Raw genomic sequence first — 24688 nt, 5'->3', positions numbered from 1 at the left:
TTAGACTTTGGGAATTCAGCCTGCAGCTCTTTTCTTAGACAATTCCAAGTTAAACCTCTTTGTATGGACCATCTGTTTCTTTTAACTTTTCTGGCTTTCATACCTTGTTTTCCAAGATACTGCTGGCCACTGATCTGAAAAGCAATATATTTCAAATTTTCTTAATTTTAATATTTTAGAATATTTTTATTGGAAAATGGATAGTTCATATATGTATTCTAGGATAGTAGAATAAAAGTTGTCCACTTAGAAGTTGTGATTCTAACAAACAGGTAATTATTCTCATGAGATAGATGTGATATTACTCAACATATAGTCAGAAAGTTTGCCAAAGCTTTGTAATGCATGTTATATATTCTTATTTTGGGCTTTTTTTGGGAAAAAAAATAGTTAATATTTTAAAAATCACCATTCAGGATGAAACATTTTACCCTGTAACATCCAGCAGAGAAATCAGCAGTAATTATACTTGTAGATCAAGGCTGATGATAATATGCAAAATACTAACTGCCATGGCATGATGGGCTCAGGTCTTTCAACCTTATAATAGAACAGAAATATGGGTAAGTCAGCTTTTGTTCAAGAAAATCACCACTCTGCAGTTGAGGTGCAGTAACTTGATGGTGTAATTATTCCACTTTTCTAGTGCGGAGCATCATCTTCTGTGGTAATTGGAGTGAGCATGATTGACTTTTATGCTAAAATGGATTAGGAACATTTATACTGTCAATTATTGTGCCCCAGCCACGGGGCAGTAGCGAATTGATCTTGGGTGGCAACGTACATTTAGACCAAGAAGTTAGTGAAGCTGCTGCATGAGCAAACATCTCCTATGGCTGCAGTCTCTCCAACTAGCCTAAGTAATGCTCCCTGTAAGTGGGAAAGGTAGCACAGTCTGTGTCACAGAATCCTTTAAAACTAAAGGCAGCAGGCCTAAAGTGAGCCTCTGTCAGCTCTCTGTCTACTCCTGCTGTGGTCTGGTTAGGCCAGATGCCACAGACCACTGTGTGTCTAGCAAAGGTCTTCTGAGGCTTCAAGAAAGTCACTTGAGCCAGCCTCTCCCATGGAAATTTGCAAGAACTACTAACTGCAGTTCTGCAAATTCATTGTACAGATACTTTTGAACTGCCTCAGCAAAGCAGTAAATAAAATCAGAAACATACCAGGATTTGGGCTTTTTCCCTTATTTTATGAAATGAACTTTTATTCCTTTCACCATTTGCTCTTTTCTTGTATGCAGAAATGTACCAGCAGTATCCTCATCCAGGGCAGGCCCTCCAGGCTCATCTAGGGATTACAGGGTCCTCTACGTCATTTACCCTGTATCCCATAGGCTGAGGACTTGATGTGGGCAGTGCTGCAACAAACAGCCCAGCTGGCTCCAGCGTGGTCCTGCTCAAGCCCTCAATACAGAGCACACACTGGGAAGGTGGTGGGGGCAGCTTTCACAGGGCTATTTGGGAATTTGCTGATGTGTTTTCTAACAAGAAGGTACTAGATCAGCAAAACAGTTCCTGGAGTTAATAATATACACATTTTTAAAGAAATGTCACAGACAAGTTTAAGATCCCAATAGTTTGTTTGAAACTTTTCCTATTACCCAAAAAAAAAAAAAAAAAAAAAAAAAAAAAAAAAAAAAAAAAAAAAAAAAATCAGCTTCAAACTGAGCACGACAATATCCATCTAGCCTTTTTCAACTGATCTAGTCTGGTTCTCCTATCACTATTAACTGTGGAAAATTTCAAGAGCTAAAGCGCTCAGCTGGACTGACTATAGGGAAAAAAAACATTCCAAAGCTTTTTTAGGATAGATAGAAACCCCTCAAAAAACCTTCCCTTGTCTGGCTCTTGCCAGCATGCAGCATTGCTCCAGTTCCCAGTCAACACAAGAGCTACCTTAACTGCTTTTTCTCCCTTGGGCTGGATGGGAGGGATAGCATGTCCAAGAACAGAGTCTCCATGGATAACAACATTACTTTCAGGAATGTTGCAGCCTTAGAAAAGACCTAATAGAGCTTCTGTTTGCTTTCATTAAGGGCAAGATTTTATGAAGGCTCTGACCTAGTGGCAGACTCTGGTGTAACTATAGACACCACGATGCGTGGAGGACGGCTTGGAGTTTTCTGCTTCTCTCAGGAAAACATTATTTGGTCCAACCTGAAATACCGCTGCAATGGTAATGTTGCTCTGAGGCCACTTTAGCTAACAACTAGCAAGTGACAATGAAGGACCAGTAGTAAGGCTGTTGCATTAAGCCATTTAGCATTCTTTCCTTTGCCCTTCTTTTACAAGTTACTCAGAGCTGTAAAATGCCTGCCCCGACACCAGCAGTACACTGCAGCCCAGCCAGACAGGAATTAAACACCTCACAGCTGCTCCTCCCAGAGCAGTCACTCTGCTGCAGAGAATGTGCCACCTGAGGGGCATAGCTGTCATCAGAGAATTAGGAATGTTACATAAAACCAAGTGGCTGAGAGCTGTACACACACACTAAATACACTGATGCCATAATGTATGTAGATGCATTGAGCTTTGAATACAAGGTGAAATACACCTGGAGAGCCATTGAGCTCAGGCATGAGGTACCACTGTCACTTGTTGGCTGGTCCTGTGTGTGGGGGGACAAGATCATAAGATGCCTTTCCTCCCATGCAGGAATGCTCTTGATTTTGTGGGAGCGTGCTGGCTCAATTCTCTCAGGGCAAGAGCCTTGTAGCTTAGCCCTGATCATCCACGATACAAAATAACTCAAACTTTCATCACTCACACAGAATCTGATCATTTCAGGGTATTTCTATCCCAGCAGCAGTTCAGGCAACTTGAACTGGGCCTGAAGGGGCTGCACCTCTTCCTCTCAGCATCCATACCCAGTCTTTGGAAAATAATCTACCAGCCAAGTTGGAATAGTTTCCTTGTCTGCCTTCTGGGGATCCCAGAAGCCCAGTCCAGGACTGCAGGGGACATGGCCACTCTGTGGCATGTTATGCTGATGGACTCTGGTAGCTGGACACTTAGTGCACTTAGGCTGGCTCTTGGAGGTCACAGTTAAACAGGGAACTTCTAGACAGTAGTGCTTAGAAATAAAAATTACTTAGTAAGTATTTTCAACTGCACTGTAGTTTCCCAGAAAGTGCGTATCAAAGCTGCCACTGAGTCACACGTATATGGCAGTGAGCAGGCAAGTGGCTGCAGGAGCTACGTGAAGTCAACGAAACCCACTCAAAATAATTCTGAAGTCCCACAGTATCTCTGTTTTCATATCAGAGAAGTTCCTACATTATGCAGAAAAGGCTTGAAATTCCTTTCAAGCCTTTTTAAAGGTGCTCAACAAAAAGCAAAGGACTTAGTATGTAGGACCCTTTCCTACATACTGTGTGTATGTAGGACAACTGTGTGTATGTAGGACAACTTTTTTTGAGTTTAGAGCTACCTCTCCTGTATCAGTGTGGAAATAATCAGAGTGAAGTTGAGGTCATGCAGTTGAGCTTTGTTGCTGTGGCTCCATTGCTGGCTGCAGCTTTAACTCTGTCACAATGCTGTGGTTGCTCTGTCACTCTCCAGATAAAATGTTTTGGCATCTGGCAAAGGCAGACTGCAAATAACACTTCAAACAGAACTGTAGCTGCTCTTATGACATTGATCCATCTCCAGCTCCCTTGTCCAAGTCTCAAGTCTTTATGTCAGTTGCTGTTGGTCCTAGGGTTAATGCTCTTTGTCCCTTCTTGTGGCCTGTGAAACCATCACAGGGAAGTTGAATTAGAATACATGAGAAATAGAGATGCTGACGCTACAAATGTGTCTGGCATGCAGAGCAAGACAAGCATGTCTCTTGCCTTTCTGGTCAGTGTTTATTGATAAAAATTTAAGAGCACTAGCCACAAAGTCTTCAGAGATATGTAATTTGAAGATTGACAGTACTCCTTTGTGGACTGGCACTGTCTTGTTAGCCTCTTCGTGTTTCTCAGTGGTATACTGAGATAAAACTGAAAACATTCCCTGTTCATTCTTAATGTGGAAACAAAAGAGATGCATGTTACCTAAAAAGAGAATAGGTGGGTAATTTAAGTGCTCCTTAACTTTGTCAGAAGAGACTAAACTTTTGCGTATTTTCCTGTTTTCAGACACCATCCCAGAGGACTTCCAAGAATTTCAAGCGCAGCAATTTGGTGTTGGGGATATTTAAAAAGTAAAAGCAAACTAACATTGCTATTGCAAACAGTAAAACAATATATTTTAAATTCTTATATGACTTTTGTTGTCAGAATGCACACCGCAGCTTTGTTCTCATTGATGTGACTATGTCAGACTTTTTTTTTTTTAAAAAAGTGAAAATAAAAAGAAGACAAAATATACTTGGGCCTCACGTCTTTTCAAATTTGCCCTAAAATCTAGAGAGCAGCATGTAAATGGAGGGACAACTTGCTTAAAACACACTCAAGGAAAGTTTGAATCTATTGCTTTTTTGGATTCAGTTTGGATTAAGCAGGGTAGGGAAAAAAGTGGAATTTTCTCCACCTTGAAAGTGTTATAAACAACAGGTTGCATCTGGTAATGAAGTGGTTAGGAGCTGTTCGGCTGAGCCACATAGTACCTGTCCAGTCCTCCTAGGAATAGGTTGTATCTCCTTTAGGACATTTTAAGGCCTTTGGAGACTCTTAACTTTGGCAGACCTCTTAAACAATGCATTAGACCTTCCACTCCAAAATCTGCGAGTCACACTATCACATCATGGAAAAGCAAAAAAAGCTGACAGCAGAGCATTGGAGTCACATCTTATGACTTGCATGAGATTAAAACAAACAAACAAAAAGACTACAGAGATAATAAATGGAGATTCACCTAGATAAAACAATCCTAACTTTCACATACACAAAGCCAGGCTTTGACCTGTCACCAGAGCCAAGCTCTCTAGGCAGGTAGTGCAGTATTATGCAAAGAAATCACCAAACTTAACCCCCAAAACATCACATTAAGCACTAGTAACCATTAGGAAAGGACTGAAAACAGCCAAAAGAAACTGTATCACAATGCACTCTCTAATTTGAAGTGGAGAAAGGTGTTAATACAGTGTGCATTTTTACTACATTGTCTTTCAAAATGGGGGGAGGAAGGGAGAGAGGACAAGCTCCAATGACTGTTGAATAGATAGGATAATTACTTAAAAAAAAACTGTATACTTTTAAAATAACTGTAGGATAATGACTTTAAAAAGGACAGTTGGAAATGGCACTTCAGTCTGGAGGGAGGGGGAAGGAATATAGTGAAGTGTTTTAAAATCAGAAGTAACCCTGGGAAAATGAACAGTCCTAGCTCTTTCCCAGCACAAGGATACAGGGGGAATGCTGAGTTAAATTATCAGTGAGAGCACCAAACAACAAAAACGCGTTTCTTGTTCTCAGTACAATAAAAATACCCTTAAGGATATTACAAGCTATCAGAGGTTTTGACTACTGACAGAATTTTTCCATGGGCTCCACCATCATTGCAAAAGTTTCTGGAAGTAGGGTGGCCCTAGGAGCTGTCCCATGAGGAGCCCAGAGTCCCACTACAAAAATCACAATGCCAAAGCATTCCTTTGGTTCAGAGCTTCATGATGAAAGGTCCTCCAGTTTCAGTCCTCCTTTCCCCTTGGCATCACTAAACCCAACCATTCACCAGATGTCTGAGGACTGAAAGGCTATTTACTCTGGAGCAACACAGAGGGCATTGTCAAATTATTCTTAATAGATACAAAAAATGTGTTTTTCTATCTGAGCATGGGCTGTAACTGCAGTATTGTTCATTTATGAAGGAGAACACACACTGTAAAACAAATTTACATCTTTCTTATCAAACATTTGCATTTCACCAGACACAGCCCCTTCTCCAGGCAGAAGTCCTCTCTGAATGGCGTGGGCACAGCCTGGGCAGAAGGTAGTCACTACGCTCACCCATGCCACCACTGCAGAACATGTGGGGCCTGCCATGCTCACATTTTGCACAAGTGGAGGCAACAGGCCTGGCCCACCCTGACCTGTCTGCAGCACGGGCCGCACACACCTGCTCCATCAGAAAACATGACGGCACTCGGCCTTCAAATCCTTGCCAGGCTCCAAAGCTCTGCTCAGCCCCGTGTCCTCCTGCTACAGTGGCTGGGAGGGAGCAGCCTGGTCCTTTGCCTTATCAGCTGGCTTACCACCATGGGGCTTGACTGTTTCCAGGCTCTCTTCCATGACCATGACCACTGGAAGCTGGAATGTGAGGTACAGGCTGTGGCCCTCATGCTATTGCCATAGGTAACTGTGTGAAGCTGTGAGCTTCTAACCACCCTGACAGAAAACCTACGGGCTTGCAGTGCTGACAGCCACAGATAGAAGGCACAAGTCAGACAGCCAGAACTATCATTTCAGAAGGTGCTGTTGGGACCTTACGATGGGATGCTGGAGTTTACTGTGTCTGTTACATTGATACACCAAATGCTGGGCAGCCTGTAAGCCCAAGAGTGAAGACAGCTGTAGCAAACATTTGTCCCAAGAAGATCACAGTTTGGGCTTGGGGAACCTTCTGCCTCTACATTCTCAACAGAGATTGTGCAGTCCCTGTTTCCAAGTGTTTAAACAAGCTTCTCTAGCACCACAACCCCTTCTGGACTATTGTGCAACTCAGACATTGTTCCATCTGTGGCCTCTGGCAATTGAAGATACTGCAATCCCACATCTTTAAAACTGAACATGTAGCTCACTCTTGACCCCAGCGCCTGCACAGCAGGGCTGCACTCAGCTGGAGCAGCAGCTGTAACTACTTTGGAGTTCAGAGTCCTGCACTTTCAGCACCAGGATCCACCCTCTCAACAAAGGTTAACTCTTTCCTGTGTGCTGCAAACACATGGCAAATACGCTTCAAGTGCTTCTGTTTCCTGAAGACCACCTGGTTGGAATCCAAGGAGGAAACAACCCGCGAGGATGCTGCAGCGCTGGGTGAGGGCAGCAGTGGACAGGATGGCGGGAGCCTATGGAGCACAGGCACCTGACTGTGTCAGTCCTTGAAACCTGTCTCTGCCTTGCTCCTAGGCCCAAACACACACCCCGCCAGCTCCATGCACCAGAGCTCTCTCACACACCAGGAGCTGCACAGGGAATAACAGCCACCGTTGGAAGCTTGGTCAGCAGTTTCTCAAAACCACAGGGAACTGTGTCCTGCTGTGGGTCACCATCTCTCCGGCACGGGTGCCACCCGGAGGCAGCCTGCAGCTGAAACAGGACATGGATGGTGAGAGGGAAGGAACTACCACCCATGAAGACAAAGCACTTTCCCTGGTGTGGATCTCAGCATGTCAACAGCTGCCCACCCCACCATCTGGGTAAGTGCGGGGAAACAAAAAAAGAAAAAAAAATCAGAGATCTGCATCTCCAGTAGGTGCACAGTGCTTCAGTGCTACATCAGCCTTGAAAGTATTTTGTTTGCAGTGCAAAGGTATCTTACACATCTCAGGGAGCTGGATTGTACGGAACGGATGGCACAGACAAATCTGTGCAATCTGCCATCATCCAGTATCACACATCAGAGAAACACAGAAACAACGTGGACATTGAAAGACTCTAATATTCCACATAGCAGCATTTTTTTTGTTAAACAACATTGAAATTTAGTGAAAATAAAAGATCAACCAATTTACTTTTACTGGCTCAGTAACTGCATAGCTCATATATTTAGATTATTTTACAAGTTTCTTCTAGAATGAACTGACTTTGAAAATTTAATATATCACAAGAATTCATTTCAAATGTAAGAAAAATTTTATTGGTCCATTAAACATTAAATCTAAAACAATACATTCACTCAGTATACAAAAAGAAGTGTCCATAAAAAGCATTAACATGCTAAAAAGGCAAAGCTGTCGACTATTTTACAAGTAAGATCTTACAATTCTGGAATCTTTACCAATCCTTAAAAGTCAAACTGTTATTACTAAAGACTACAACACTTGCAAAAAAGTTAAATAAACTAGCAAAATTCCACTTCACTGGGCTACAGCTTAATAAAATAAAACCACACATACACACCATAAAGTTCCCTTGAGATATTAAGAACCTTGAAAAAGACTAATTAAAATCCCCTCACCATTAAGAAAATGCGTTTATATTTTGACTATTTTGCATCCAGTTTTTGAACATGGCATATATGAGACTGAACACCACGCATCAATGGTCAACAAAAAGCAGACACTGAACCCATATGTTCCTAGTAAATCTTTTCTCAGCTTGTATATTACAAGTAGAATGATTTTATCTGGAAGTGAATTCTCCGCACTTTTAAGTTCGCATGGATGTCCAAAGGACACCTAAGCACCTGGACGTGTATCGGTAAGAGGAAAACTAAAGCTATGGTATGTCCAATGATCCATTACTTCCCCTTAGTTTGGCAAAATTCTTGGCTTTGCACTTTCTTCTTGGCTTCACGCTGAGGCTTCTTTGGCAAAAGCATGGCTGCAGTGCTGCACTCTGCAGCTCTGGTGAGCAAAAGCCCTGCAAGCTTTAGGCTGCTGGAGTGGTTTCAAAGCTGATGAATGTGGCTCTGAGCAAGTCTATGAAAATGTCTGTATGCTACACACTGGGAACTATCAGGGACTGGCTGGCAGCGGGAAAGCCAATGTGGCTTAAATCTGAAATAAATTCTACCTTTTTAAAAACGTTATTGAACAGGTGTGGAAAGAATCAAATCCAGATTCGATAAAAACCCCTGAACAAATGGATTTGAGGCCTATTTGAAACCTACAGAATTTCCTTGGGCATTAGAAAGCAGTCATCATGCCAGTCTCTCAAAGCTGCTGCTTCACACTCTGTACAGTGTGTCTACATCCCCATCCTGGGGCACCTGGGCACTCTGCCATGAGGATGCAGAAAATGCAGAGACACACCAGTTCCCAAGCTACGTATCCTCTTCCGAGTAAAAAAAAGCTAAAGCTTTCTAAGCACTTGACCCCTGGCATTCACTTGTACAGTCATGTGAAACACTGAATTTTAACTACTGTTTACAAAACGGAAAACACAAGTAAAATGTCACGGTGTTCATTGTGTGTTTCCCTCCCACAAGAACTCGTAGGCCACTTTGGAAAACAAAGAATCAGTTGTCACAGAGAAAAACTGATCCATGTAATAAACTATGATCCTTGACTCTGCTTCAATGCTGCAGCCTGTCCTGCTATGAAAAGGAAAGGATCACTAAGACCTGGCAAAGAGCTCTTTGCTAGTTTCTAGCACCAAAGACATCCCATTTGACAGGCAGTAGGTTGTCTGGGAAGGAAGGCGGTTTACAGTGCCTTTAAAAACAAATCCAAAGAGAAAAAGGCAAGTAAAACGAGGAGATACAGCCTCCAAGCAAAAGACATTGCTTCTAAAGCCCAGAAGGAAAATGAGAGCAAAATTTTAGCTAGGGATAATCTCAACTCATCTAGCCACAAGGGTATGGTCTTGTGGTATTTTGCTTCATCAACTTAGGAGAAAAGCCTAGCAGTTCATAAGATCTTTACAGCACAGTTTAAAAACAGTCAGTGGATTACTCTGATAATGCTGATCTGCTGATCTGTTCAGAGATGCCCATGATGCTGTGGGCTGCTAGCCAAAGTTCAAGCAGCACTATCTTAAGTACCAAAATTTTCCTCACGCTATCATTCAAAGCCAAAGAACTGTTAAAAACCAGCTTTTTCACAAGTGCAATGCTTGCTTCATTAGTAGCAATGTTCTAACCCAGAAATGGCTGCAGCAGTAGCTGACAAAGCTATTACACATGCGTAATTTATAATCTCAAAGCACTTATAGACTTCTAAAAAGGTGCTAAAACACAAAATAAATAAATAAATAGACATGCAGTGTTTATGAGTCTGCGAGGGGACAAACCCTCTCTCTGGACTATACATACACTGAATTCTGCATTTCAGAGGAAAGCAGCCCAACCCAGGCAGGATTTACCACATTAGCTGGGCATGTACAGGCTGTTTGAACCTCATGGAAATGCTCAAAGGAGAAAGCTGAGAGTATCACAAACATGCAATACCTTTGATGTGCGATTGCAGTGGAGCTCAGCTGCAAGGGCTGCCTGCACACTTTGAGGTACTATGTGGCCGACAGCAAATGAGCATGTCCATCTGCTTTCCGCAGATCCCTAGTAATGTTTTATCATCTCACTTGTTAGTCCAGTTACTTGGATTCAGACACTTGCTCTCCGAGTCTGTCCCACTTATTTTACCCCAAACAAGAACCAGACATGACTGCGGCTCTTGGTTGCCTTCACAAAGAAAAGTAAAATTGTTCCAGTCTCAGATGATAGCGCAGCAGTGAAGTCCCATATAAACTTTATGATAGCAAATTTGACAAAGTAGAAAAAAGCCAATAAAATTGTTTTACCTTAGCAGCACGACTGGTTAACAGTCTGTTCCTCCAAAAGTCTATTAAAGATAGCATTAGTTCAAATTTAAATAGAGGAAATTTAGTACAGGACATGTTCTCTGGTCTTGCTGTCTTTGTAAGCTTTCTCACTTCACACAGCCCAAAACCACTAGGAGCCAGAAGTGCTGCACTGCTTACATCTGGGAACAAATTCAGTGAACAAACATGGTGCAAGGCAGGACTTGCCTCAGCAGACAGTCACCTGCACTTTCAGGTATGGGGAGAGAAAGTTAACTGTTTACAGCTTAAATGTAAAAAAATTATTTATTTACAAAAGCATCAGGCTACTTGTGAGTTTTCCCACTTAATTTTCCACTGCACAGTAATACCTGAAGCAGTCTTATCCCCAAAGATTTGTCAAGCACAGATTGTTTGGTCTTCCATGTGCACTCCGGGTCTGACTGTGCCTTGTACACATGGGTGTAATCTACAAGGCAGCATCAGCCAGTCACAGGCTCAGTCCAGGTTTTCCAGTTCTAGTGCCACCTGAATTAATAGTTATCACAGCAGTAGGTATGAAGGCACTTCTTAACAAGTTTTTTGTTAAAGCCCATTTGCATGAACTGTTTGAAATTTATGGGCTGGGAATTTGATTCCTTGACCCGAGCCGAGGATTTTATTATGTAGTTGCACATGGAAGTTCACAGTACAGATTTTACAGCAAACACTAAGGCTGTAATATTTGCCTGGCCAGCAGGAAGCCTTGTCTTGGTGAGGAACTGGAGTCTTTGCACACCCAAGTGCTACTAGTTACTGATTCCTGAAGTCCACAACTGGATCTGGGGCACCATGGACACACAGGCCCTCAACATTATTTATTTTTGGGGGTTTCCCCCCAAACATTTGCTCAAAGTAGACAAAACTGTGTAAACAGGCACTGCCCTATTCCCCCTCTGTGTATACCTGCAGATCTACATGCTTAAGGTCAATAGTTAGTAGTAGGGAAGGATGAAGGAGCAGCTCAGTGAGGCGAGTGCTGTGTAAGAAGAATGGACTCATGCCTCACTGTGGACTTTCTTTTACAGCCTTGTTTCCTCTGTGCAAAACCTATTTCCCTAAACACAAACTGTAAAAAAAAAACAGCACAAGGAGGTGCAGAAAGCCCTGATGCAAATACTAGATAAAATAAGTGTTTCTGTAAACAGGAACATCCAAGGACCAAGATCAGTATTAAGATCATCCACATTTATGACTGGGATGCCTGCTATGAGAGCCAGACAGCAGAAATCTTTCCCTGCCCTATAACTTGACATAGTGTGTGCCTCCATAAAGCTCATTTCCCTGATTTTCTGTTACAAAAACCATGGCTAATTAAAAAAAAAAAAAAAAAGCCCAAAACAAACAAACAGAAAAAACCCAACCAAGCTTGATTTCTCATAGTACGACATATATGGCACGAGAAGGCAAATCTTGCATGCCTCTTAGGATCAGGCAAGGCATGAGCCTCAACTATTTCAGTTGTAGCACGCAACTACATCACTGGATCAAAACTGTCAGAACTGCGGCTGTGAGTTAGGCGGGACAAATGTCAGTCATCATTGCACAGCCCACAAGCTCTCATCTTAGAGACTGGACAGATAAATGCTTCTGGATTGAAACAGTGTTAATAAAGGCCTTCTTCAGCTGAGAAGTATCTGCATAGCAAGACTCCAAAGGCAGACAGAAATGTTCTGACAGGTCCCCATGCTAGCAGAGCTCTTGGCAGGATCAGAACCTCCCAGCAGAAGCAAAGAGAAAGAGAAAAACCTGCCTCCCTGTCTAGAGCTATTTGTTGCTCTTCTAACTCAGTGTCAAAGCCCAGCTTCAACTGCTATTTTTAACTCTTGGTGCAAACAAGAAGAACACCAAGGCAGTCCCCGCTGGACAGACTCCTCCTTCCCTTAGATCTCAGAACATGTATTTTGAGGCTCTAATTACTGGGATAGGTGGCACAAGTAGACAGGACTGCAGACCTGAAGATTTTGTTTCAGGTGCACAGGGTAGGGAAGATCACATCCCTAGAAAGCTCCAAACAGGACAGAAGCCCTGGGATACCATAACAACAAGGCAGCTAAAAATGGCAATGAAAACAAGATGAGAATCAAGATCCAATATGTTAAGATTACTCACCAGGTGGGCATTAGCCATTAACTATTATAACAGAACAACTAAGGCATGTAAATCTCTTGGCCAACCCAGTGGCATCCATGTTGTGCTTTTCTTTGACTTGCAGAAAGCAGTGGATGAAGATTTAAGGCTCAATCATATTTTTTAAAAAAGAGAGCTGCTAATTGGTTGACATTTTACACTGTACATGTGTGTGAATATACATGTTGAGTGAAAGAGACAAAAACCACCAGGACTAACTCAAGTCATAAATTCATCCCACTGGAATGCAGATAGATATGGGGGTTCAACCTTTTTCAGCATTCGGGCATTTGAGCTGTTGTTTTGCCACTAAATCATCTGCTTAAATTAATTTTTAAAAAAGGTAACAAGGTATTGTTTAATATTGTCAAGTCATTAGTACTAAGGCAGCTGCTTGTTGTATTTGTGTCTTCTGGTTTTGCTTTTCTGACTGCATACTCCAGTGTTTGGAATAGGAGATCTACAAGAGAATTTCTGTCTTCCTTAATACATTGGCTGGCTAACTCCCATCCCAACAGCAAAACTAATATCAACATTGGAGTATAAAAATATAGCAGTTAGAAAAAATACTTTCCAACCAACACACAAGCAGAAAAGATGATGACACACTATAGTCCTTTTCTGACCATCAATGCATCTAAAATATTATAAAACTAGTAATGGAAACAGACCTGAACACCTGGGAGACCATTAGAGACAAGCTGAAACAGCAGGGTAGAGAAGTAAATGAGCACCCCACTTTTAAATTTAACAGCAACGGGCAGTGCTCCCTGTCATTTTCTCAACAGCAAACGACGTAAATAAAGAATGTACCTTATCTTACATCCCCATGCAGTACACTCAACTTTTGAGTGACCTGGCAAAGTTGGACAAAATTCAGTTTCAGATTTTGTGTGCAGAACTCCCCTTCAATTATTAACTGGGCTAAATCTGAATGGCATAAAATATCCAAGTGCCTTTAAAGTAATAACAGAATAAATACTTTACTATCATTGGTACATTCCTTTCTCAATCTAGGTATAAAATAACTTAATATATTTAATACTTAGATAAACAATTTTTAGTAGATGCTTTGGCAGTCAAATTTTATATATTCTCTTATTTCTACAGAAGTATTTAGACATGGTTTTGGAAAAAAAATTATCTGGATACTACTTACAATAATTATATGCTGTACAAAACAGCAGTCCAAATCATCACTGCAAACTGTAAAAGAAACAGTTAATGAAAGAGTATAAAAAGGAATTAATACATATTTGCTGGAAGATACCAAATATTCATAGGAAGAAGATACCATCTGCACCATAAGTTTTTTTTCTTGTCAATGAAGCCAGAAAAAGATTGTCAGTTATTTGAACAGTATTCCACTTATTCCAGTTTATGCAACAACTGTGTTTTCTACACACCACATATAAGCATTGTAAAGTTTCAAAATAGATTTTTCCCTTAGGCAATGCTTGTTCATGATAATAAAAAATGGTAAAAAAAGTCTTCAATCATTTGTTTAGTCTAACTAAAAAGGTAATAACTGGTACATTATGATAAGTGGGTAATTTGTGTTTCCTCATTCCTAAAAAAAAAGAAAAGAAACAAAAAGAGAAAAACTTTAAATGACCTTTAGACTGTTCACACTGAGAACTCCCTGGTTGTGCAACAGAGTGGAGCAATAAGAGTCCATAAGTACAGACAGACACAAACCCAACAGGAGACCATCTTAATCCAGAAGATAGACCAGGTTCCAGTGAAGAATTTTTCAATCTGAGCACTTTCATAACTGTAAAGGGGAAAAAAAAATAGAATTACACAAAAGACTAACTAGGTTAAGCCATGGAGGAAGCAAGGGAGAGCAGCCCTTTATAGAGCAATATCTTGCTCAAGAATGCCCAAGAAAGACTTGCAACATCTCTTCAAACTTCTACCACAAAGATTGGAAGCACCCACACAGCAGAACTTCCTGTTCACATCTTCCCTCCCAACACAGAGAGACGTTAATTTGTCGGCATTAAAGAAACACATTAAAGAAATACACTTACTGGAACCAATGAGTTACTGTCATCATCACATAGAGAGAAGCCAGGAAGAAAACAAAGTGGAAGTAGGCATAACTGTACACTGTGCCCTTCTTCTCATCGTAAACCACAGTCTGGCCTCCCCTTTTTTCAACATGCTCTTCAGCATCAGCTGTAAGAGACAGGAAACAAGAAAGCTTTGCAAATGTAGTGAGAACTGAAAAGAGCAGCTGGCTTCACAGAGAACACAGAGAAACATCTACGGTGTGATTTGGGAAAGCGTGACTGACACAGAGTAACACTTGAAACATTTGCTCATCCTCAGGGCATGGGCCTAACCCCTGATGAAAAACTGGACTGAAACTGAAATCATGCCTTGTAACAGCTTCCTGGTTTACTGAGTAGATTCTGAGCATTGAGAGCATTTAAACTGCTCTACCTGTGCAATATTTTTCTGGCAAGTCCAAGCTGATAATCCTGATTGTACCAGGTCTGTAAATAGGACACTCCCTATCTCACCCTCAACTGCAGTCCCTGCAGAGCTGCTGAGCCAAAAGTCCAGCAGCCAGGTACACTCACACAGGCATGCCAAAAACAGAGATTACTCTTTGTATGTTGCAGGAATGAAATGTACTTTAAAGAATTATTAACTAGCCTAGTATTGCTAGTATTTTTGAAATGGTGTTGTGACATCTCTTGCTTCTCTCTGAGCCTAACTCGGAGCACTTCATCTACTTCAGTTTGCATTCAATACTCTATTGAATGAGGGTATGAGCAGCTCTCCATCCACAGCTGTGTCCTTACTCTCTCGGTTTTGGTCCAAAACCCACAAATATGGTAAACTGTGCAGAGAAAACATAATTACCGTCTCCATCAGGTACACAGCAAAAGCAGCAACGAGCTACCTGTGAAACAGACAACAGGAAGGGAGTAAGAACCTGTGCTACAGCAAAGCAGAACTGCTGGGAAGGAAGGTCTGTTATGTCTAAACTACAGACACTAATTTAGAAAAGTCTGGTTTGTATTTCCAACCAGCACAAAACTTAAATTAGGATTTGCTCAGTAGCTCAGACCAGCAGTTTCCAAGCTTTGGAAAAACCTGCTCAGTAAATTTGAAGAAATGAACCAGTCTTTAAAAATTACTCTTACCCATTTTACATAACTCTAGGTCCAACACAGATTCATATAATTATGATAAAATGGTGGAAAAGCTACAATAAATCACATTCATATTTAGGGGACTTATCTATTTAGATGTGCATATAAGTGTTTTTTAGGACATTTCTGTACTAAGATGAAAGTATAAGGGACTTTTAAAGTTCTGATGCATAGGTTGGAAATTACAACTGTACCAGCATATGTACTTCTCTTTGCAAGATTTTGCTGAAATAGAGCCAGAAAGAGCACAAGAAGAATGAATAAAAGCAGAAAACTGGTTGTACTATTTTATTTAAATTAAAATTTCCTCTTTTTTTAACCTGATGGAGAAAGAAAAGCTGAAATTTACACTTTCTGTGCATTGAATGGTAATGTAAATGGAGAAAAGGCGCTGATCATCTAATAAACAAATATAAGAGTATTTCCTGCACCAGACTAAAGTCAGCACTTTCTGTAGTGCATCACAAGTATTATTTGTACTCATAGTATCCTTCTCTGGGATTTCTTTTGCTTGTGGTCTGATTAAGACAACGAATGTTAGGAAAATTCACTTTCCTGCTATATTAGTCTTTATACCATGAAAGTGTGTTAACTTTGTTTACTTGTTCACAACATACTGTACAATGTAATGAGGCACTGGAATTTTACTGGAGACTTTGGTATAGTGTACACTTAAGTAAAACAAACTAAAGGACTGCCCAGTCCTGAAAATAAGGACATCGCTGCTTGGAAACTTAGAGCTGTCCATGAAACATGGTGCTGGACAGCCAAGGTAAGGCCAGCATCCTAGGGCCTCTAAAACACCTTTGAAACCATAGCAGCATCATAGATAAGTAGCTGTTTCAAGACTGACTTAAAAGGATGTCTGGACCAACAGACAAGCAGCAAGACTGCTGCAAAAATATAGTTGTTTTGAAAAGTTTTATTGTGATTAGTAATGATGGTGTCGGTGTCAGTGATTAGTCAAATCACGCTGCACCTGAATGCCTGAAGGGTAGAAGACCCTTGTGTAAAACCACATTTGGGGTGCTCCAGTTTGGTTGGGACACCACATACACATGAATAAATATTTATGCTTTGCACTTCTAAACTTCATGTTATAGCTTATCCCCTGTTGCAGGGACTGGTTGCATGCTTTCCCAGACAATAGGTCTTGAAAATAAAATGTCCAGCAGAAACAGCAAGTGAGAGGTTCACCCCACGTATCCCGATTACCTGTACTCAGTGGGTTCATAAACTCAGGAAAAGACAAAAAGCTCATTCTTTCTCAAAAGACTGTCCGAGATTTTACGTAAACTCCTTATTCTCTACCTCTTTCTACTGTTGTTGTGCCAAGTCTCACCTGCAGTGCCTGCCTGCCTTATGCTGGGGCTCTACTCACATTCTGAAGCAAGCGCTGGGGCTCCCTTCAACATTTTAACCAGCTGTAATTTAGTCCTGGCACAGACTGAAATTAGCAATGCTGGCACACCCGCCCTAACCCCTAACAGTCAGCTGCCTCCAGCAGAGCTGACAAACCCTCTCTGGGCTGGAGGCAATCGGAGTGCAGTTAGCTGCTCTTCTTCAGCACTCCTTTCTTTATATTTACATTTAGTGGCTCTTGTACACTCTTTAAAACCCAACAAACCAGAACTATTCCAGTGGGCAAGTACTCTGGCTGACGAGATGGACCTTCCCGGTGAGTGGCGACATCCCAAATCCATGCCGTGCCATAGGTCCCAGCCTTCCCGCTGTTCCTCCACAGGCACAGAGCCACACCTCTGGCAGAGGCCTCCTACAGTGCCCGGCTTGGCAGAGGAGGTGCAGGGGCACAAAGGGCAGCTGTTTTCTCTGCAGTGCTCGCCGTCCTGTCCCTCAGCACGGGGTGGGAAGGCACAGGACCTGCCTGGCACCCATGCCAGCCTGGGTGCCCAGTGCCCAGCTGGCAGCGAGGGCTGGGCTGGCACGGGCGCCCTGTCCAGCCACAGCATCCTGCCACAGGGAAGGACCCCGGCACCCTGGCACTCCCACACTGGAATGTCTTATGATTCCCCACGCCCAGCTACTGCAAACACCAAAAGCCTCAGCAGATACCTCTGTGTTTTTGAACTCTCACACTCTGATTAAAAACTTGTGAAATGGAAGCTAAAACTGCAGATGCAAGCAACACCTATGCAGAGAGAGCTAGGGATGAAGACTTATCTTCCAAACACTCACATATATTTGAAGAGCATCTCTAGCAAGCTAAGCAAGGGGAAACTCCTACTTAGCAAAACCCCACTGATTTCCCAGAGTTTTCTGGGTGTTCCCAGGACAAGGAAGCCAAAGTAACATGTAGGTGGAACAAAGAAACTTGTACAGCTGAAACGGGGACAAGAAATACAATCAGAGATTCAATTACTGGCAACAAGAAAGGAACTACTTATGTACGGAAATAAAAATAAGAGATAAGAACTTGGGATCTTAGTTGCTATGAGAACAAAGGCAACCAAAACTGAAAATGTTCAAGAACTCCTCCACTTTTTCTTCTGGTAGCTTTCCAGCACACTTTTCCCTTAAATGAGAGGACATGAGCTCATGTTGAACACAAGATTTACAGGAAGTCTGCAGGATGCTGAATAAAGTTCAAGAGCATCAAATAGTTTCAGTACATAAAGGCATCTCCATGGGACCAGCAAGACCTACAGAAGGGCCAATGTGGATAAATGTTCTGATGAGCCCATACGCAGGGGCACATAGCATACATGCTACCAAGAATAGCTTCTTTTCAGATTACTGGCCACAAAAACAACAGCAATAAAAGCATGGGGAAAAGTCTACACAAAAATCCTGCGTGAAGAAGCAAGAACTCACTTCAGTTTCAGCTGTTGCATATATTCCTCTCAGTGCCTCTGAGCTTGCACGTGTTGTTGAGGTCAAACTAGAAGGAAAAGAAGACAGTGTCAAAGCCCTGGGCATAACTATAGCCCCAACAGGGTAACTCTTCAACATCACAGCAAACATAAATAGTCTACACCCATGTCTCAGCCAAGCATCTGCCTGGATGCTATCATCAAGCACTAAGTATGTGAAAAGTTTGTCCTGCACTAGGTAGAAACCATGCCTGGCAGATGGCCACTGGCCAGCTCAGACTGAATCATGAGCTTAAAAGTAGGTCACTCCAAAAAGGTGATGAATTCGCCACCATCTGACAGCAGCAAAATCTAAGTGCTCCAATTTGCAAGCCAGAAGAGATCTCCCCTGCTGTGCACAACCAGTGCATTTATATTCAGTTCACAGCCATCACTTTGGCTCAGCATTTCTGTAAAGGTTTTGCCAGCAAACTCACAGGTCTCTGGCAGACAGTTTTCAAAAGTAAATTACCAGCACCTGTTGTCAGTGTACCAGTTCCTAGAAATTACTTTCTTGCATGACTGTAGTTATCTGTGGGGGAATCCTTTCTACTTTCTTCTGACAGGAAACAGTTCTTGCTCTGCCCTGCCCTTTTAGGATGGGAAATGCAAATTTCCCATTACCCACAAGAAGGCTTTAGTGTACACAGTGAGCCTTGGCAAGAAATGCTTCAAAACACTCCCCTTGAATGTATTCTTACCTCCCCAGCTACACGGTACAGTTCAGTGGCAGGCTACATGAATATTGTCTGCGTGCTGAAACACCTCCCTGATGCACTGTAAGTGCCCTTCTAATGTGAACTAGATCCATTATATCCATATTTATATATTTTGTATCAGAACAAAATGGAACATGTGTATTTGATAAACAGAATAATAAGTCTCTTGTTTTTACTTCACAAAAATACGAAGGGGTTTCTTTGTGTGAATTTTGAAATGGACTGAGTCAGTAGCAGAACCTGCTCCAAAACCAGCAGCAGACAGGCAGTGCTGCCTGTCTCCTGGCAAGCTGCACAGCCAAAATAAATGACACACCACCTCTCAATCACCGGCAACTCCCTGTCCCCGAGCATAACTTAATTTATTGAAGTGAGCTACAATAATACAAGATGAGCATCAAAGGTGAGCAGCACAGGCACAAGAGGGGTTTTTTTTTTAGAACAGATCAATGGCAAATCCTGATGACAATACTGTGTTCATCATTTGTTCAAAGGAAGGCATAAACCCTCCCAACAGTTAGTTTGTTTTCAAGATCTTCAAGGACAGCCATAGCCTCTGCCAGGAGGCTACAAAAATTTCAGACAGATTTTTCAGGTGAATGTAACTGTATAGAGTTTTGGAGTTTAACACTGAGATTACCTGGGATCACGGACAGGTGGAATTTCTTTCCCTCTGCCTCTAGAAAAATTGCCCTACTTGATTTTAATGAGATATATTTGTTTCGAAAGTTGCATTATCTTGTTGAACATTTTTAGCTAAAACGTCTAAAATTCTGAAGCTGAGGAAAATACAAACCTTCTAGCTCAGCTTTATTCCACAGCTCTCTGTGACTTTGCATGAGGCCTGCTATAAACCTTCACTCTTTGGACCACAACATTGCATTTTCAGAAAGGTAACTGAAAACTCCCAGACTTACCAAGAATATAAAATGCAGCCAAACAGAATTGTAGTGCCTAAGCCAGTAACCAGGTTTTCATCTCTGTGCAGGCCTTGACTGAATTCAGGTACACAGATTGTAATATTCCGGTTGTTTTCATCCAGGACTTCACAAACAAACAAAAAGAACAGTTTGCAGAGCTCATTTCATTGCATTTTAAAGTAGTCTTCAGACTGAAGGCTTTAACTGAATTTTTATTATCTGACAGGAGGTAGGTAAATTTCAGTTGTTTCTGTCTATCTCTTAGAAAGATCACAGAGAAAAAACAGGTAAATCTGACCTGGCAGACTCTGTGTTTCAGACAAAACAAAAATGCAACTTAGTAGTATACTAAAATTTCCTGTCTGACCACAAGAGACAAACAAGGAAAAAAACCAACTGTTTTGTGAACTAAGAAATAGGAAGCTGGAAGTCTGTCAACACTTCACCCAACGCTACAAAACCATGTAAGACTAAGACAGTATAGACCTCAGACCAGAAATCCCTTTGACAGAAAGAGTGCCTTGAGGACAACTATGAAATCCATACACAGTAAAAAAAGGTGGTCAGTAGTTGCCTTGTTCTCAGTTAAATCAGTCTTAGGTAAGTTCATGGCGAACCTGAGTAACAGGGCCTGGGACCCCACAGTAAGCACCAGCACCTCACACATTCTCTAGCACATGCCACTGTGAAAGCTGAGAAGTAAATGTGGAGTCCTTATCACACAGGCGAAGAAGGAGCACCTCTGGGAGCAGATGAGAACTGTGAAAATTCTCAGGCATGGAAAGACAAGAAAGTCTGAGAGTGTGCTTGATGCATACTCTAACAAATGCAATAACCACAACTTGCAATATATACAAGAAGAATTAGAACATTCACTTAACTGCTGAAGACTTTGTCTGTGACAAGCATGAAGCAGCACAAGGCATATAATTTGATTCCATATATTACTTTCTTCCCCTTCTTTTTACACTGTGGAGAGACTTTTGAGTAACTCAGATGCCTTCTAAATTCCTATTTATATTAATTCAAAACATGGCTAAAGTTCCGTAAGTAAATTTAACACCTAAATACTGTTTGGTTTACTTCCTAACTCTAGAATACTCTTGTGTGTATATCTGTATCCACACAAGTATGACAGACTTTTTCCCTCACCCCCCCCCCTTACTTCTTGAGAGGTGTCTGTATAAACTTTTCCTTCCTGTCACTGGACTTCTTTTCCTCCAGCTGTTGTTGTTTCAGCTATTGAACACTAAAAGCTGCACAATAATAAAGAAAGGGTGTACTAACTCAAACCAGAAAAAGCTTCTCTAGGTGAAAAGAATGCTTCCAATGCAAACATATGAATCTGACATTTATTTGGGTAGAGGAAAGTTTTAACTATGCTGTAAAGTCTTGCTCTGGTTTTGCTGTGTCAAGAACTTAAAACTCTAGCGAGTTCCATACTCCTGAACTGCAATACTAGTGGCTGAAAGGCAAGTGGAGTTCAAGAACTCTGCTGAAGAACAGCATCATCTCAGCTGCAGCATAACTATGAGACATAACTCCAAGTCCTTTCTTCTAAAATTTCCTCTCAAAATGAAATACAAGTGGTACTCAAGTTTTTGCTTCATTAGCAGACTAATTCTAGGAGAAAAAAGTGTCATATTAGTATCCACTTTGATGGCCAGCACTTACTAACTGGACCTCGTAGACTTCTGGATGGAGCTGATCACCCAGCTTCTTCCAGAGGAATCCAAGAGCCATTTGTTCCAACCCTTTCCTATCACGTGATCTAACACATTATGTATTTTGTCATATTCAGCATTATGAGAATGTGTACTTCTGATAGGAGGAGTAGATTACAAGACTTTGGGAAATTTGTTTACAGGAAATGGTGCAACAGATGCAACTCACCCAAGGTAAGTTAAGTGCCCCCATACCAAAGCATCTCACCCAGGGAGAGTGCCAATTGCAGTCTCTTGGCTGCACAGATTTATTTGCAATTTTTTCTGTGAAGACCAAACCCAGCACTTCTATATCCCTAAGCCTGTTAATCCAGGTTTGCTAAATTCTTACTTTTAATGCACAATATGTTTTAAAGCATTTACATAAAGCATTAGATAACTTACTTGTTTCTGGTGGTTTGCTGGATAGTGCCGAGAAAGTGAGGTACATGACATAGCAGCTGATGACTCCCGACTGCAGCAAGCCAGAATGGGGCTGGCCTTTACAAGAATAAGGAAAATTACTTATCTCCTTTAAATAACAGCACACCAGTATCTTTTTTTTTTTTTTTTTTTTTCACTTAAGGCAGTCAGTGAGTGTTTGAGGCAGTTTAGATAGAGTTCCACTGTCCAATAAAGAAAAAAAGGTCTATCCTTTAGTTCTGTGCACTGTTTTAGGAAAGTATTAGTGATTCCGTGTAAATAAAGAATCACCTCTGTGCTTTTGCCAAATACAGCCACTTTCAAAAGCTGCCACAAAAATTTTATTTGCCTGTAATCTCTCGGTTGGAGTCACTCCACTATTTTCAGGCCCAATGCTTGCAAGATACTAACAGCACATGAAGGATAAAATATTGCTGGTAACTCCACCAGGCCCAAACTTTACAAATTATAAATCCCAAGAAGTCAAAAGTAAATAGTAAAACAGTAGTGAGTTTGAGAGCTGCCAGACTTAAGTAAATTTCACAACACAGCACCAGCCATCAGCAGGTGGGTGTTCTCTACACTGTGCTTGATGGCATACCCAGAACGCCTCACACCTCTGTGGTTTCAGCAGTCAAGCTGACAATGAGCGACAGCACTTCAGATAGATATGTAGAGTCAAGAGCAGCACCAACTCTGAACTATTAGACTTTCTGCGCAGACATGGCTTTTGCCTCCAGGCACACAACTGCGGCAGCAGCAAAAGCCCAGGAGCAGAGCAGGTCAGGGGACTCACGGTTCTGGACGCAGGGCGATATGGCCACCAGGGACACGAAGAGGCACAGGCCGCCGTTCACTCCGATCAGCACCTTGTTGTACATGCAGCCCTCTGGGCGCGTGTAGAAGAGAGCCATGAGCACCAGAGCTGCCACGGCAATGGAGTACAGGATGAGAGTGACCAAGGCAAGCAGACCATTCCACACCTGCTTGTGGTTTGCACCTGCAGTCCTGGAGAGAGAGAGACAAGCATCTTGTATTTCTCTTCACTTGCCGAGAACATAAAATTCTAACAGCTGAAGAGTTCATATCCTCAAACACAAAAGACAGCGTTTACTTTCCCCAAGAATGCATGCGTCACTACACCAGCACAGATTCTTGCAAGGTTCCTACCCATGAAACAGAGGGAAACATTCCTTAGCATCAGTGTTTATCTTCTGTACTATCACAATCAGCTCCTTTTGTAATTATAGCCCAGTGTTGACTCCTAAAACTCCCAGGAGTTCTCTGGGATCAGCCCATCAACATATCTCAGCTCAATACTTCAGGAGTTTCCTCAGCAGCAAGTCCAAGTACCCCAGGCTGGGCTAGCAAGTGGTGCTCTCCACACAATGAAACCAGAGGTTTATTGCTCATGGCATGGCCTCTCTTCTGTTCCTTGTACCACCCTGAAAGTTTTACTACTCTTTCGCTCAGCCTCCTCTCAGTTTGAGTCTAACCACCAGTCTCTCTCAGCTAAAGAGTGGTTCATCTTGTTTTCCTTTCTTCATCTTCCAAACATCTCTTGCAAAGCCCATCAGGGTTTAAAAGAAGCAACTAAAACACTTGTTTTGAAAGAACGGGCTGTTTTGCAGATGGAAAGTCTTTTCAGTGGGGCTTTTTTCCTGTGGTTTTGTGGAAACAGGACTTATTTTAAAAGAATATCTAATGTAAAGACAGCTAAAGTTAAATGCTGGTGCTAGAAGTCTTTCATCCACAAAAAATCAGCTACAGTAATTACCACTAAAAATATCTGTGGTATAAGGAGTTCTCACCTCTTCCTCCCTGTAACAGGAATTTATCAAAGCCGAAGGTTTGCTAAAACTCTTTCTTAGCAGGTATTTTAATTAGAACAAGAAATTGCTGCAAGAGTTTGTAGAGGAAGAAATGTGAGACAGAAAGGGTGGAGGTGGAGGCAGGAAAATACATGCGGGAGGAAAACTTAAATATTTTAATTTGATGAGAGGTGAAGAGCTAGGACAGTAATAGAAAATATACTTGAACCAAAAATGAAGTCAATGCCCAAATATTGTATATCTAGGTTGATAATGGAATCTTGCCTATTTAGATGACAAGAAAGAAGCTGAACACAAATTAGCAGTCTCCATCTGAGAAAGAAAATTGACATCCATTAAGCTGACATAGAAAAAGTGGATTTATCAGTTCACAACATTGCACACAGTTTCACTAATACATTTTTCAACTCCAGTTTTATTCTCTTGCACCACTCAATTTAGCAGATGTATTTTCATATAAAATATATAATAACTTATAGTTAGAAATTTTTGCATTCCAAGACA

General features: G+C 41.6%; 2 protein-coding genes across 3 annotated transcripts in view; one reads left to right on the top strand and one right to left on the bottom strand.

The window, feature by feature from the left end:
- The window catches only part of THBS4 (thrombospondin 4), a 39525-nt gene extending 35178 nt beyond the window's left edge, over positions 1–4347 (top strand). Inside the window, exons 21-22 of the mRNA XM_041414612.1 lie at positions 2036–2175; positions 4121–4347. Coding sequence (XP_041270546.1) covers positions 2036–2175; positions 4121–4182 — 202 coding nt within the window. The 3' untranslated portion in view covers positions 4183–4347. The remainder of the gene's footprint in view (positions 1–2035; positions 2176–4120) is intronic.
- Positions 4348–7733: 3386 nt separating this feature from the next.
- Positions 7734–24688, bottom strand: part of SERINC5 (serine incorporator 5) — a 40073-nt gene continuing 23118 nt past the window's right edge. For both annotated transcript variants that reach the window (XM_041414699.1, XM_041414700.1), the window contains 7 exons: positions 23149–23360; positions 22335–22430; positions 20224–20350; positions 18550–18616; positions 15425–15464; positions 14584–14731; positions 7734–14324 (listed from right to left, as the gene is read on the bottom strand). In XM_041414699.1, the coding sequence (XP_041270633.1) occupies positions 14177–14324; positions 14584–14731; positions 15425–15464; positions 18550–18616; positions 20224–20350; positions 22335–22430; positions 23149–23360 (838 nt within the window). In that variant the 3' untranslated portion in view covers positions 7734–14176. The remainder of the gene's footprint in view (positions 14325–14583; positions 14732–15424; positions 15465–18549; positions 18617–20223; positions 20351–22334; positions 22431–23148; positions 23361–24688) is intronic.

This window comes from Onychostruthus taczanowskii, unplaced genomic scaffold (assembly GCF_017590055.1).
Source record: "Onychostruthus taczanowskii isolate IOZ18803 unplaced genomic scaffold, ASM1759005v1 scaffold46, whole genome shotgun sequence".
Lineage (NCBI taxonomy): Eukaryota > Metazoa > Chordata > Aves > Passeriformes > Passeridae > Onychostruthus > Onychostruthus taczanowskii.
This window is presented reverse-complemented; position numbering and strand designations above follow the sequence as displayed.